This window comes from Tyto alba, unplaced genomic scaffold (assembly GCF_018691265.1).
Source record: "Tyto alba isolate M040663 unplaced genomic scaffold, T.alba_DEE_v4.0 Super-Scaffold_13, whole genome shotgun sequence".
Lineage (NCBI taxonomy): Eukaryota > Metazoa > Chordata > Aves > Strigiformes > Tytonidae > Tyto > Tyto alba.
The window spans coordinates 4,598,211-4,612,528 of record NW_024881275.1 but is presented as its reverse complement, the minus strand read 5'-3'; the positions used below and the strand labels follow the sequence as shown (position 1 = coordinate 4,612,528).

At 38.5% G+C, this 14,318-nt stretch overlaps 1 protein-coding gene across 1 annotated transcript in view; it reads right to left on the bottom strand.

Moving 5' to 3' along the window:
- The window catches only part of LOC104367031 (transmembrane protein 161B), a 43,847-nt gene that overhangs the window by 22,224 nt on the left and 7,305 nt on the right, over positions 1-14,318 (bottom strand). Inside the window, 2 exon segments of the mRNA XM_042788038.1 lie at positions 3,823-3,903; positions 9,185-9,288. Of these exon segments, the coding sequence (XP_042643972.1) occupies positions 3,823-3,903; positions 9,185-9,288 (185 nt within the window).

The following is a 14,318-nucleotide window of genomic DNA, read 5'->3' as shown; positions in this document are numbered from 1 at the left end:
ACCAAGGATTGATCCTCACAGTGCTAAACCCTACCTGGCTTCCAGCATTAAGCAACGTGAGTATAATCTAAACCAAGGATTACATCTTCTGAAACCACCGTTCTTCAAATCTTAGATGAATTTGCCTAATCCCTTTCTGAACCAGTATGAAACTTGTTAAGCTGTGCAGCATGTTGAAGGCATCAAAGTTTCACAATAAGTGTCCCAAACTGAGAAGTCCTTAAATCTACTCTATTAATGTCATTTTATGCCTACTTGTAACATAGTAGTAAGTTTACTACTCCCTATCCACCTTCTGTGCACACTAGACACGTACCTGTTGCAAAACCCTCCCTCAGCCAGTTCTCAGACTAGGAAACCTTATGCTTCTCTTCCTCACGTGGAAGCCTTTCTTCTAGGCACCATCACTCCCCTTTTCCAGTTCCACTGAATCATCTTTGAAATATGGTATAAACTAAAGTGTGTCTTTTCTGTATAATATGAAGTTAGACTACATTTTTCAAATTGTTGGTTACAATGCATCTTTAAGGAATAATTTTTCACAGCAGAGATACACGTAAAGAACATAAAACATGAGATATTTATAGCAAAAGCCATATTTTCATCTGAAGCTCTCAAACCATACTAACACCATGAACTTCGCTTTCCTGAAAATAAGCCACATAACTTAGACTTTAAATTGAAGAGAACAGGATGCTCTTAAAAGAACCTGAACAAAGTCAAGTTACATGAAACTGGGCTGAGAGATTACCATTATTAACTAGGGTAAAACTTACTTCATCATTATTAAAGAAAAAAAAATCATTAAAGCAGGTCAGAAAAATGTTTTGTTAGGTTAAAAACAAACAACAAATCAAAATCAAAACTTAAAACTCCTAAAATGGGGAATAAGACAGCAAACTCTGCCACGTTTTAGGATAGCACCTCTGAAACTAGAAAAGGAGAGGTGGATTTTCCATAGAAAGATGAGTTATTGGGACATAAGCATTAAAAAGAAATTCATGTATCATGACCTTATTTTCAAGAAATTATGTCCTCTCAGCTAATGTGTGAGATTCTTATCTTGTATTCCTATACAAGCAGAAAGCATTAATAAGGGTTTTGTGGTTTTTTTTTTTTTCAGGTTATATTAATTCTTAGTAACATCTGAAGCACAAGAATTTTAAAGGACAAACTGAAAACTGAGGATAGGAATCTAAAGCATTACTCCAAAAATTCAGGTGCTCAAGCCTAAACAAGTCCCAAATACTGCCCAGCCACTTGACTATCTGCAAGCTTCTGTGTGCTTCCCTACCCCCAGTTGTACTCTGACGTTTTCCTACTGCCTGCACCCAGGAGTACCATCATCTTGAGTGAGATGAGCATTTTGATAAGTGAAGCCATTTCAACTCAACAAAATTTGGTGTTCCTATACTTTAATTATCCCAGGGACTCATAATCCAAGAGACACAGTCAGAACATGCCCAGGATCATTGACAGCTTTAATTCAATGTAATTCATAGTAGCTGTGGACCTTTTCATTTGCCTAACAATTTAATACAACACAAACGATTCAGAAATAGAAGATCTGTCTAATACTCATGTGCTATTATAACCTACAGCATAATATACTGAAGTGTAATATACATTGAGTAAAATGAACTATAAGTTCACACTACAGCTGTTTCTAAAGCTAATTTTCAAGCAAGTTGCTTAGATCTCCTTCCGTCATTTCTCTTTTAATTTGTTCAAATTTGAAAGGTTAAGTAAGGAGCAGGTACTAGATTATGCAAGACCATGGGCTTAACAAAGTAAATTCTTTATCTTGAAGAGACACAGGAAAATCAAATAGATTAATCCTTATTTCTCTTACATCCATTCCACATCTGCTTGGCTCAAAGAAGCACTGCATTCCATTTTGTGCAACCTAAAACAGTACATCCAAACCAACTGAACAGGAACAATTCCTACTTTACAGATCTCCTCCAGCAACAGCAGCTTCTTTAGAGGACACACAGGTATATTTATTGACTAAAAAGTAAGCATATTATTCATTCTGTTGTTAAAACAGCAAAGCAAAGAAAGCATCATCTAAGCCTCCACGTTACCGTCTTGGTTTCTCTGAAGTTTCATATCCCCTGTGATTGACATTTACCCTAGTACACACAACTACAACTGTATTCTCTTGATTACATGTTAATATAGTAAGATAATTAGATCGATCTTCTAACAACTAAATCACACCAACAAAACTTGACTGCAGAGTCACAAAAACATAGCATCGCATTTGAAACATTAAATGTAGAAGTTTAGTAACTGAAGAAGGACTTAATGCATGTATAGGTGACTTGTGATACAGGTTCCTGCTAAGTTTCATGGTAAGTTTTCCAAATATTACAAAATCTAAGCTACAGCTGTCAGTACAAATTAACACTCCATGCTTCCACTCAGCTGAGAGCATGGAATTGCTCTGATGAAAGTGAGAACACACGTTTTGGATGGCAAAAGGCTGGCAAGGATGAGGAAAGGCAGTAAGAGCAATGTACAATAATTATTTGGTAAGGCAATTGTGTTTTTCTGTTTAAGGCTCTTATGGGTGTAACTTCAGTAACATCATTTAAGTTATTTTACATGTGAATAATTATCACTGGTTAAATGAACAGTTATAAATTATAGTGCTTTTCACAATTATTTTGCCTCAACTTGTTACAGCAAACTGTTAGATAAAATGAGTTTCTGAATTGGAAGAATATTGCAACACATAAAATTAAAGTTATTTAATATTAAAGGAACAGCTTAATTCTTTACTCCAAAGTATGGCAAATATGGTTGCTAGCCATGTAGCTTAAGAACTATGAAACAGAAAAAAAAGAAATTACATTACACTGAACAGATTATATATGCAGTTTGTGGTTTAACACAAGTGTTAAGAATTATAGGAGAGTTCATACTAGAATAAAAGAAGAACTAAAGGAAACTTCCTTTGTCACCAAGAAGAAAGAAGAGGAGTGGGTTGGTTTGTTTTAAACATAGCCAGTTCAGAAATCTTGCATCAACATAGCCAGCTCCACCACGTGAAGATGTCTTGGTTCTTGTCACAGTTGTACTTCTGCTAAGTCCGTTCCAGAACTTCATGACTGAATGTCAGAAATCTGCTTCCAGCTTAAGCTGATAGACAGCTATCCCATGCCTCTCAGTTGTCTTTTTGCCAGGTTAAATAAGTTAAGCTCCTTTAGCCTCCTCTTTTAATACATACATTCTGTTTCCTGGATGATCCTAGCAGCATTCTGTTCACCTGTTCATGTACAAATTCATTATTCTTGAAAATGAGTGATCAGAACTGTACACAGTAATCCAGATAAGGTTCTACACCAGTGCCTTGTCCAAGGGGATTAATATTTCCCTATCTCTTCTACTAGATATACCTAACGTAATACATCCTAGGAGCACATTTACCTTTTTCACAGCTGTGTAAGAGTGGTGGCTCATACTAATCCTCTGTCGAACTAATATACACAAATCTTTCTTCAAGATGAGGAGCTTCAATCCTATAGAAGATTTGCTTTCCTCAGTCTTCAACCAAATAAATACATTCACTAAAACAAATCTAAACTTTTGTGGACTGGAAGTCATCCAGTTCTGCACAATTTGGGCATGTTCAACTCTGTTAAACTGAAGGGGCACAGTTTAGTACAGAGCTGTGACAATTAATGCAAGAAGGGCAGTCATAAACAACTAGCAGTTTTTAACTCGCACAAAGACAAAAGTTGGCTAGCAAAGTTATGTGGATCATGTTGAAAAAAAAGAGAGAAAGAAAGAAGAAAGTTTAAAACAAATATTTACCTATCTTTTTTGCTCTTCCCTCTTTGTTTCCCTGCAAGAATCCGTAGTTCCTCTTCAGTAGGATGCTGATACCATCGTAAACTAAAGAAAAAGAAAATCTCAAGTAAAACAATATCAGTATTAGCAATTTATTGTCTTTTTTTTAAAAAAACCTATGTATCAGCACAGATCTATATGCATATTAAGACACTGGTCATTTGCAAAACCTAAGCAAAATACCTTGTGTGCAAGTACCAGCCCTGAACAGCCACAGCTAAACTTGAGTTCTCTTCAGCATATGAGATGCTTATTCATAATTAGAAAGCTTTGCTTCTTTGTCATTTAAGTGAAAGCTCTTCACTTCTCAAAACACCCAATTTTCAAGTTATCATCAAATACAGCAAACAAGGTTGTACCAATATTGGAAAAAGTTCACTAAAATAATTATACCGTAATTAATATACAATAATTCACTAGAATAATTATAATTACCCATCAGAACCATATTCTAAACAATTTTATAAAGTATAATTATACCTCTCAAAAAACAGAATTTTCCAGAATCTGGAATAGCTATTATCAAATAACCACCACCAGGTCTTTTCTCTTAGGCAGAGCAGATCCTAACATCAACACTGCTTTCCTAAACATGTCATCAGTGATATCTTCAACTCCTACTAGAAGTGCTATTAAAAAAATCACTAATTTACATGTAGCTGTTCTGCAAGTTTTTTCCACTTTCACAAGTCAATGCACCATCCGTTGCTCATTTATTTAAAAGGCAAGTAGTGGCAAGGAAATTCTGAGGAGGAAATAGACTGTTAAGTCTCTAAAATGGTACATTTTACCTTAATTTTTAAGCATGTCAAGAACCCTAGTAGCTGAAACAAGGCCTTTTCCACACTCAACAGGGGAGAGTTGCTGTCCACATGTGGAAAGGATGTCACTGATCTCCATTATGAAATGCTGAGACAAATGAGCCCAAATGTTAACAGGAATAGACTCGGGAAATTTACATGGAAGTACTTTTCTGGAGCAGGAGGGGCCACTAATAGGTGACACAGGTTAACACAGAGTAATAGTTAGAGATGGTAACAGAATCCACAACCAGTACTTCTCATGTTAAGAAACCCTCATCAAGTAGGACCATTCAAATCTACATTGGCAAATTAGAGATTATATTACATCCAATTTCAAAAGATAGCAATGCAGATTTGGAAAATAAACATCAAACTCAAACAACCTCAAGCCACTTGGTAACACCTGATTCCCAGCTCTGTTTTGGAAAGGCTACCTGTCCCAAGTGGCAGTCTGGTCTACCCATCGATATATTTGCAGAATACAGCCTTTCATGTAAATATAAAAAATTTTGTCATTCTTCATGGAACATTGCCTACATAACAAATGCTGAGGGAAGTCCACTGTTACAAGACTTATGTAGAAATCAGAAACAGTCCTAAATACAAGCAGCCACAACAAGCAATATTATACATCATCTATCTTCCTTATGATGGCATGGACACTTCAGGAGTCCACACATGCTGCAAGAGATACTAGATAAAAACTATGAGAAAGAATAGGTACAATTTTAATGAAACATATGCTATCACTGAGCCTATGCCTGAGTGGCAGATCTTAAACAGAAGACCTAGCCCCTCTGTCCTGATACTGTCCTTGACACTACACTAAACTTAGCTGTAGACAGGGAAGTGGGAATGAATTAAAATGATGTGACAAACACGTTTCAGAAAGGGCTCCCAATTGCAGCAGTTTAATTGCTGGTATAATGAACCATTGAACAGGCAGTTGCACAGAGAGCATGAACATCATCTTAAAATAACTTGGAAACTGGCATAATAGGTAAGAGTTCAAGCCAGCAATATTACCAAGAATACAATCTGGTTAATAGGGGGGTTCTACAAGCCTGTGTCAATACGTACTGCTGGGCTCAAGAATCAGCTGATGCTGGGATTTCTTCAAGAGAAAATAAGTTCAGTACAAGCCAGTAATACATCACAGAGATCCACACCATTGCACGTTATACATTTCCACTGAAGGAATTCACTGCCAGTTCAAAAACTGTAAATGGCAAATACTACAGACTTTGCATGAACAAGGAGTTTGCAAGGGGAGAAGAGGGGCTGAATTTTTATTGTGGTTTTTTTGAGGCATCATTAGGAGTGAAAGTTGCTTCACTGATTTTTATCATGTGTGGTCCCAGCTGAAAAATGTTCTGTTTGCAAACTTTGCTGCAAAAGAGACTTAGTCTTGTTAAGACTAAGAATCATACAGAAACCAGAGCAACTACCTTTTCATCCAAGAAGGCAAACTACATTGGAGAGACTAACTTTTCCTATCTTTCACACAACCCAGAGAAAGTGGGTGAAAGCAGACGAATACTCTTCTGTTTTGTCATTCACCTTCTCCCTGATCTAAACTTGGCATGCTGAGAGTACCACCAGTAGTTCTGTAATGACTAAAATTACCTGTTTTGGAAATCCAGTTTTTCAAAATCTCTCCGGCACAGATAGAGAAATAGTACCTAATATATCAGAACAGACAAAATCCTTGTTCTGTGTACCAACACAAATCAGACACTTAAACCACAATTTGCACTTAATTAGAACACAGAATTATGTTGCAAATGACTCCTAATTAGAACTAATAGGATACAATAGTTTGGGGATTTTATAGTTAAAAACCCTACACACCTCATATTTGAACTCTCAAAACCTAAAGATCTGAACAAACATTTTCATAAAGGTAGAGCTAAAAAAAAATGTAGTTCATATCTGCTTAAGCTTATATGTGTTTAAAACTGAGATCCCACTATTGATTCCTCTGTAGCTCTGAGATATCAAAGTTAGTCTGAATAGCAACAGCAGCACAGATACGCCCTGGTTAATTTGAATGAAGGTCATAAATAAATGCACAACAAAACATCCATTTTCTCCTGTCTTCCTGAAGTGGCCTGAAAACAAAACCTAGATGAGCAACTTCAAAGTAACATTTTGGTAGAGAATGTTTTATTAGTTAAAAATGCAAAAGCCTATGCAGATACTTAGGTTGTGAATTCACTGACTTCAATAAATACAAATATTCAAATTCCTCTCAAGCTCTGAAAATAGCACTGATTGAAAAAGTCTGTCTTCCTTTTCAACTTAAGTAAATAGATTTTCAGCAGTCAATGAGATCTGTTCATTCTGTAAACAAGCATTTACATTATGTGCATCTATTCTAACAATTCTTTTAAATTTTGAGGTGTCTGCTTTTATTTTTAATGGACTTTGAATGTACACGTACAGGCATCTTGAAACTAACTGTCCGCTTAAAGAGTTTCTGGCTTGCCTGGTAATGTGTTTATCCTCCCTCCCATTTGGTAAGGGCTATCTGTAGACATTTCATACCACCTTGCTTAGAAAAGCCTCCCAAGCCCTTGAAAGACACTTAAGCCAATAACTAGTTTTGGGAACCAAAGACTCAAAGTATATTGACAAAGGAAAGAAGGAGCAGGCAGTACCTTTTCCTAGGAAAGCTGGACTGCTTAGCAGTGTGCCTGCCTGTGCCTGAACCTTTACATGTGTTTAAAACACCCCACCACCCCACCCACACAGGCCTGTCAAAGAAAACGCTGTAGGCAAAAAGACAGCACTAAAGAAAATGAGCTAACATAAAAGATAGTTTGTCAGCTAAACTAAGAAGAAAACTGTTTTTCTTTTGGCCATTAAAATTCAAATTCTTGTTGCAGTGAAGCTTCTGACTTGTTTTTATTTCTGGAACGGAGAAGTATTTCTGGCTCTTTACATAATTCTTATATTCAGGAGTTATTCAAACTGACTGAAATTACAATGAACTAAAATAGTTACCAGATAAATAGAAGAACACTGAAAAGCAACGAGATTGTCAAGGCTACTAACATGAAAGGCAATAATAAGACTCCCATTGACTTCAGTGAGAGCAGAATTCCATAAGCACAAGTGCAGAAATCCTGCTTTATGTATTTATCAATCTGCAGGTGTGCAAAGATAAAAGCAGAAAAGGATTATGAAAAATATTTGAACAGCAAACCTCTCCCTATCACTGGCATAAAGCATGCCTTAGAACAAGAACACAGAAAGTGAAAACTTCACAACAGTGAGGAACATGGGCACAATATTGAGCAATTCTTTAAAATGAACAATTAAATATTTAAATTTTGAAACAAAAATTTAAATAAATCTTTTAAATAGGACAAAAAAAGTAGAAAATGTCATTTGAATAACTGCTGATAAAAACACTATGGTAGTAACACCTTAAAAATGAATGGTATGCAATCTCATATTCATTAATGTAATATTCTTTTTAGAGCACAAAAAAGGTAATCTATATCCTGCAGATATAGTCAACAATGAAAGTTCTCACAAGAATTAAGAGTATGATTACTGTTCATATTATTCACCTAACAAGTACTGTTTTCCATTATACCTAACCTGTGGTAACTAACATGCATTTAAACAACATTCGGAGTTATTTTTTATTAGCAACTCTTCGGGTGACAAAACTGGGAAATTTAAGAAGAAAGTTGTTAATTCTGAGATGCAGAGGAAAAAAAGGCAATGGAAGATTGTAAAAGACTGGTTAAGACTCCTATGGAATACATTATTATTCAAGGATACTCCTTCAGAAATCAGGGAGTAAAGATTAGGTATTCTCAAAATTTTAACAATTACAAAAGACAGCACATTACCTTCTAATCATACAAAGTGTTTTTCCTCCCAAATGAAAAACACACAGTGTCTATGATTCTTTTAATATTTAAGATACTGATTTATATTCAAAACAGCTGCTGGTTCTCCTTGTTATTACAGATACAGCCACACAGGGAATGTTCCCCTTGCAACTCATTATGTCTGTTTGATCTATTGTTATGAGGAAGTAGTGTATTGAAATTTATACTAATCCTGGCCTGTGAAGTATTAAAAAAAAAAATAGAATTTTTAATAAATACCTAAGCACTCTTTATATGCAAAGCTAATCAGCAGGTGGATTATCAAGAACACCGAGAAAAAAATCCTTCCGTTCTTCAGTGTCTTGTATTCAGTTCAGCTTTCTAATATTAAAGTATGTAGCTTGGGCATTTAATAATATAATAGCTGGACAACAACTAACTTTATGACTGATACAATTAATAGCAATAAACAGGTCTGTTCTTTTATAGCAACACTCTCTTTATATCTTGAGCCTGTAAGTCAAGTGTCACAATGCTATGGTAATAAATTTAAGAACAGCAGATTAATTACTTTTCAAGAAAACAACCTAAATTAGTTTGTTTTACTGTTACTTCTCTAATGCATAATTGCATTACCATATTCACACACCCTATAGCAACTGTTTCTTATCTTACCTGCCACTACAGAGAAGCCAACGAGCAAGAGAATAGTGAGGTATGATCTTCTGTATGACACTAGCCATTACCATGGTAACCACCAACTGTACACCTATCACACCCTGTAAAGGAATAAGTTAATAACAAGTCATTATGTGTTTTACAAAAGTGCTGAAGTACCTTTAAAAAAAAAAAAATTAAGAACACCTTGTATGGTAGGCATAACACTTTTTGGTTCTTTATGAACTGGAGGGGGGAAAATAAATACTTTATCAGTTTTCAAGAAATCCCCTGGAAATTGCTGTAATCAGTTATATAGTTCATCAAAGGGAAAAGGCATTGCCAGGTCATGAGGTCAGTAACCTATATTTCCTGTTTCACAGACCCTATGGCCACATGTGGATGTGGCATTTCACAAGACATTATGCCTTAAAAATCACATCACTGATTACAATCTTGGGTTTTGTGGTCTCGGCAGTTCTGTCATGATTTAACAGCTGACACCACACAAACCCCTTGGAATTAACAATAATTTACAATATCCACGTCACAAAATTTCAGCCTCTGATAAGTGCAGAGCATGTGCTCCTCACTGAACTACAGGCACAGGTGGGGAAGGGAGGCAAGGGCACACAGAAATCAGAGTAGGTTCACTTCAACTTCCAATCCTTGATCAGGAGTTGGCACTTCAGCAGAGTCAGCAGCAATCTCATTCCCAGTCACTCAGCAAGCTTTAATTCTGGGTATTGGTTGTTGTTTTTAAATAAAGCAACTTTAAACTTTTAAAGCTAAATAACAAGTGAAATTTTCCATCACATTACTTTTATCTTGCACATGAAATTCTACCAATACTTACACCGTGTTAAAAAAAAAAAAAAAGCATGAAGTGTGCACACCATATTTCCTCTATTTACAAGCAAGATTTTCATGCTTAAAACATCACAAACAATAGTAAAAAGTATCAAACAGATATGCAAGGGAAATTTACAAAAACAGGCATGTGAAAGGACACTAAGAATCAAACAACTAAGCTATTTCCACTCTTTTAAACTGTTTTTCAGAAAACTTTCTCATAGAGAGAAATACACTTTTTCAGTCAGCACATAAATGCCACATTTAAGTGGTGGCATGTTCACCTTCACTCTTAGCTATCAAGTTTTAGATACTGCTAGTTACTAACAATAATTTGAAGATAATGCATTTCCCTCTACAGTTGTAGAAGATGGGAATTACACTTCACTACCTTTGCACTAATGCAATGTGCTATATAAGGTCAAGAGGCAAAAGTATTTCTACATATGGAAGCAGTATGCAATTAGCCACTGGCAAATAAAACACCGATTAGCTCATACACTTGAGAAACATTTTCTCCAATATTCCCCAAAGGAAGAATTAAGATTCATCCCTCAAGAACACCTCACTAGCAGCACAGCATGAAGTGCTGCCATTGTTCAAACACATCCTCTCCCTCCTAGGATACCTGTTCTCTTGGGGGAAATTTAACAACACATTATTGTTACCAGAAGTTTGCAAAAGGAAAGAGAAATTCTTACAGAATAGTGAAACAGCTGAGGTTGGAAGGAACCTCTGGAGATAAACTAGTCCAACCTCCTGGCTGTTGAGGCACAGTAGCTGCTGATTGGTTTCGTTTTGTTGGGGGTTTTTTTGTTTTTTTTTGCATCCTTGTTCTCAGGTTTTTACAATAATTGGGGCCCTCAGCCAGTAAGGGCTGATGTTGACCACAGATCAGACTCAGTTCAAGTAGAAACGGAGTCCCCTGGGGGAGCCATTTTGAGCTAGTCCCCTCTGGAGCTGTACAGTTGCCATGACTTTTCAGGTGAGTGATTGAGTGCTCTGGGTTGTCTTTAAAGCCTAGCTATTCCTTTAATTGATTGTGCAGTAATAGTTTTTCCTCTCAGAGACATTTGGATTAATTTATTAATTGCTGGAGTGCCTAATTGCTTAGATTGTACCTAAAATAAACTTTAATTACGTCCTGTTTATTTTGAGAGCCTCCACAACACTTCCACCACTAAGAAGTGGGTCAGCTAGAGCTGATTGCTCAGAACCATGAGTTCAGTCAGGTTTTGAATGTCTCCAAGGACAGACACTCCACAACCTCTCTGGGCAACCTGTGACAGTCTTTGACCATCCTTAAGTAGCTTTTTTTTCTTTCTTATGTTTAAATGGAATATTCTATATTGTGCCCATTGCCTCTTGTTCTTTCACTGGACACCAGTGACAACAGCCTTGCTCCAGCTTTCCCACCAGGTATTTATACACGTGGATAAGATGCCTCTTGAACCTTCTCTAGGCTCAACAGTCCCAGCTCTCTCAACCTCTCCTTGTATGACAGATGGTCCAGTCTCTTCATCTTTGTGACCCTGCACTGGACTCTCTCCAGTAAGCCCATGTCCCTGTTGTACTGGGGAACCCAAAATCAGATGCAGCACTCCAGTCTCCCACCAGTGCTGAGCAGAGGTGAGCACCTTTGTCAGCCTGCTGGTGATTCTCAACATAAGGCAGCCCAGGCTGCTGTTGGCCTTTGCAACAAGGGCCGACTGCTGGCTTACGGTCAACTTAATGATCTCCAGAAGCCAAGGTCCTTTTCTGCCAAATCGTTTTCCAAGTGGATAGCCCCCAGCATGTACTGGTGCCTGGCCTTATTCCTTCTCAGGAATATTGGCATTTCACTTTGCTGAGCTGCAGAAGATGCCTGCTGATCTGCTTCTCCAGTCTATAGAGGTCCCACAGAATGGCAACACAACTACCTGACAGCAGTCACTCCAAGTTTTGTACCATCCACAAACTTGCTGAGAGTGCACTCTCTTCCATCTTCCAGGTTATTAATGAAGATGCCAAGTAACACTGGCACCAGTATCAACTCCCAGAGCACATAACTAGTGACTGGCCTCCAGCTGGACTTTGTGCCACTAACCACAACAGCAGCTCAGCACCTCAGACAGCTTTTAGTCCACTTCACTGATCACTTACCTTGTCCATTACTTCATCAGTTTCTCTGCAAAGGTGTTATAGCAAACAGTGCTGAAAGCCTTGCTAAACTTAAGATAAACATTATCCACTCTTCCCCTTGTCCAAGCTAGTAATTTCATTGCAGAATGCTATCAAGTTGGTCAAGAATGACTTTCCCTTCATACATCCAAGCTGACTACTCCCAAACCCATCTTGTCTTTAACATGCTTGGATTTAGTTTCCAGGGTTATCTGCTTTATTATCACCTCAGGGATCAAGGGGGAGGCTGACCAGCCTTTAATTCTCATATTCTCATTTGTTGTGGTTTGGGCCTGGTTGGCAACCCACCCCCGCAGCTGGTCACCCTCCCTTCCCCCTCCCCACCTGGGAATGGGGGAGGGATTAGAGGGGTGAAGGGAGACTCGCAGGCTGAGATAGGAACAGTTTAATAACGGCAATAAAATGAAAACAATGATGATGATAGGGAAGAAAAAGAAATATATAAACAGGCAATGCACAATGCAATTGCTCCCCACCCGCTGACCAACATCCAGCCCGTTCCCGGCCAGCGACCCCGAGATACCAAGATCCCACAATCGCAATCTCGGAAGCGAGAGAGAGAGAGAGAGCCCCCTCCCCACCACCCCTGCTCTGTACAGTGAGCATGACGTGCCATGATATGGAACATTTCACTGGACAATGAGGGTCTGGTGCTCTGTCCATGCTCCCTCCCTGCTCCCTGTGCCCTTGGGCACGGGCAGGACATGAGGAGTCGGAGAGTCCTTGAAGTCTCGGCAGCAGCTGAAAACATCAGTGTGCTATCAGCATTCTTCCCATACCAAACCCAAAGCTAAATCCAAAACACAGCACTCATCTAGTCCCTGAAAAGGAATATTAACTCTATTTCAGCCCAAACCAAGACATCATTTCTTGAAGACAGAAGTAACACTTGACTTCTGAAGTCTTCAGCAACCTCCCCTGATTGTCATGACCTTTCACAGAGTGAGGGTGAGCAAAGAGTGACCTTGCAACAACACTGGCCACTCCCTCAGAACTAGTGTGTCAATCCCACCAGGACCTACAGACCTGTGTATCTACAATTTGTTTAAATGGTCCCTAACATGATAGTCTTCCATGGAGGGTAAGCCTTCATTGATCCAGGCTCTCTTAACAGTCTCAGAAGCCTGGGATTACTGAAGACAAGCTTTATCAGCAAAGACCAAGGCAAAGGCAGCATTAGTATCTTACTCTTTCTCATGTCCTTTGCCATGTCCCAGTCAGCAGCAGGCCCGTGTTTGCCATCATAATATATTTGCTGTTCATATACTTGTACAAGGTCATCTTGTTGCCATTCAGGTTCCATGTCAAACTCAGTTTCAGGTGGCCTTTGACTTTCCTAACCCTACCCCTGCATGCACAAGACAGTTTCTCCATATTCCTCCTGGATGACCTGACCCTGCTTCCACCTCTTGCATACTTCCTTACTATGTCTGAATTTTGTCATGAGCTCCATGTTCATCATGTACATCAGGATGGACTGTTCCTGAGCTTGCAGGAGGTGATCCTGAAAGTCCACCAGCTTTCCCAGACCGCTCTTCTCTCTACAGGATTCTTCTAAGCTGAGGTCTAATGAGGCCAAAGTCTGCTCTTCCAAAGTCTAGGATTGTGAACCTGCTACTTGCCTCATCTCCTTCTCTCAGGATCCTGCACTCTACTATTCAACAGTCACTGCAGCAAAGGCTGCATGACCTTCACATCATCAGCCAGCTCTTCCTTGTTTGCAAGCCTGAGGTCCAGCAGAGCACCTCTCATCACAAGCTGCTCATTCACTTGTGTTGGGCAACTGCCATGAAAGCACACAAAAAAATCTCCTGGGTTGATTGTGCCCTTCTGTGTTGCCTCTTCAGGAGATGCCAAGGTAGCTGAAATACCCTACAGAATCAGTGTCTGGAAACCTGACAATTCTTCCCACTGTCTGTAGAAGGTCTTATCTTCTACTTCTTCATGATTAAGGCTATCTACAGCAGACACTTACAACATCACCCATGTTGCTCTGCCCTCTAGTCCTTACCCATAAGCTCTCAGATGGTTCATTATCCATCCCATGGCAGACCTCCATGCATCACTGCTGCTCTTTCACTTAAGAGCAAGTCCTCCTCCTCACTATCCCAGCCAGTCA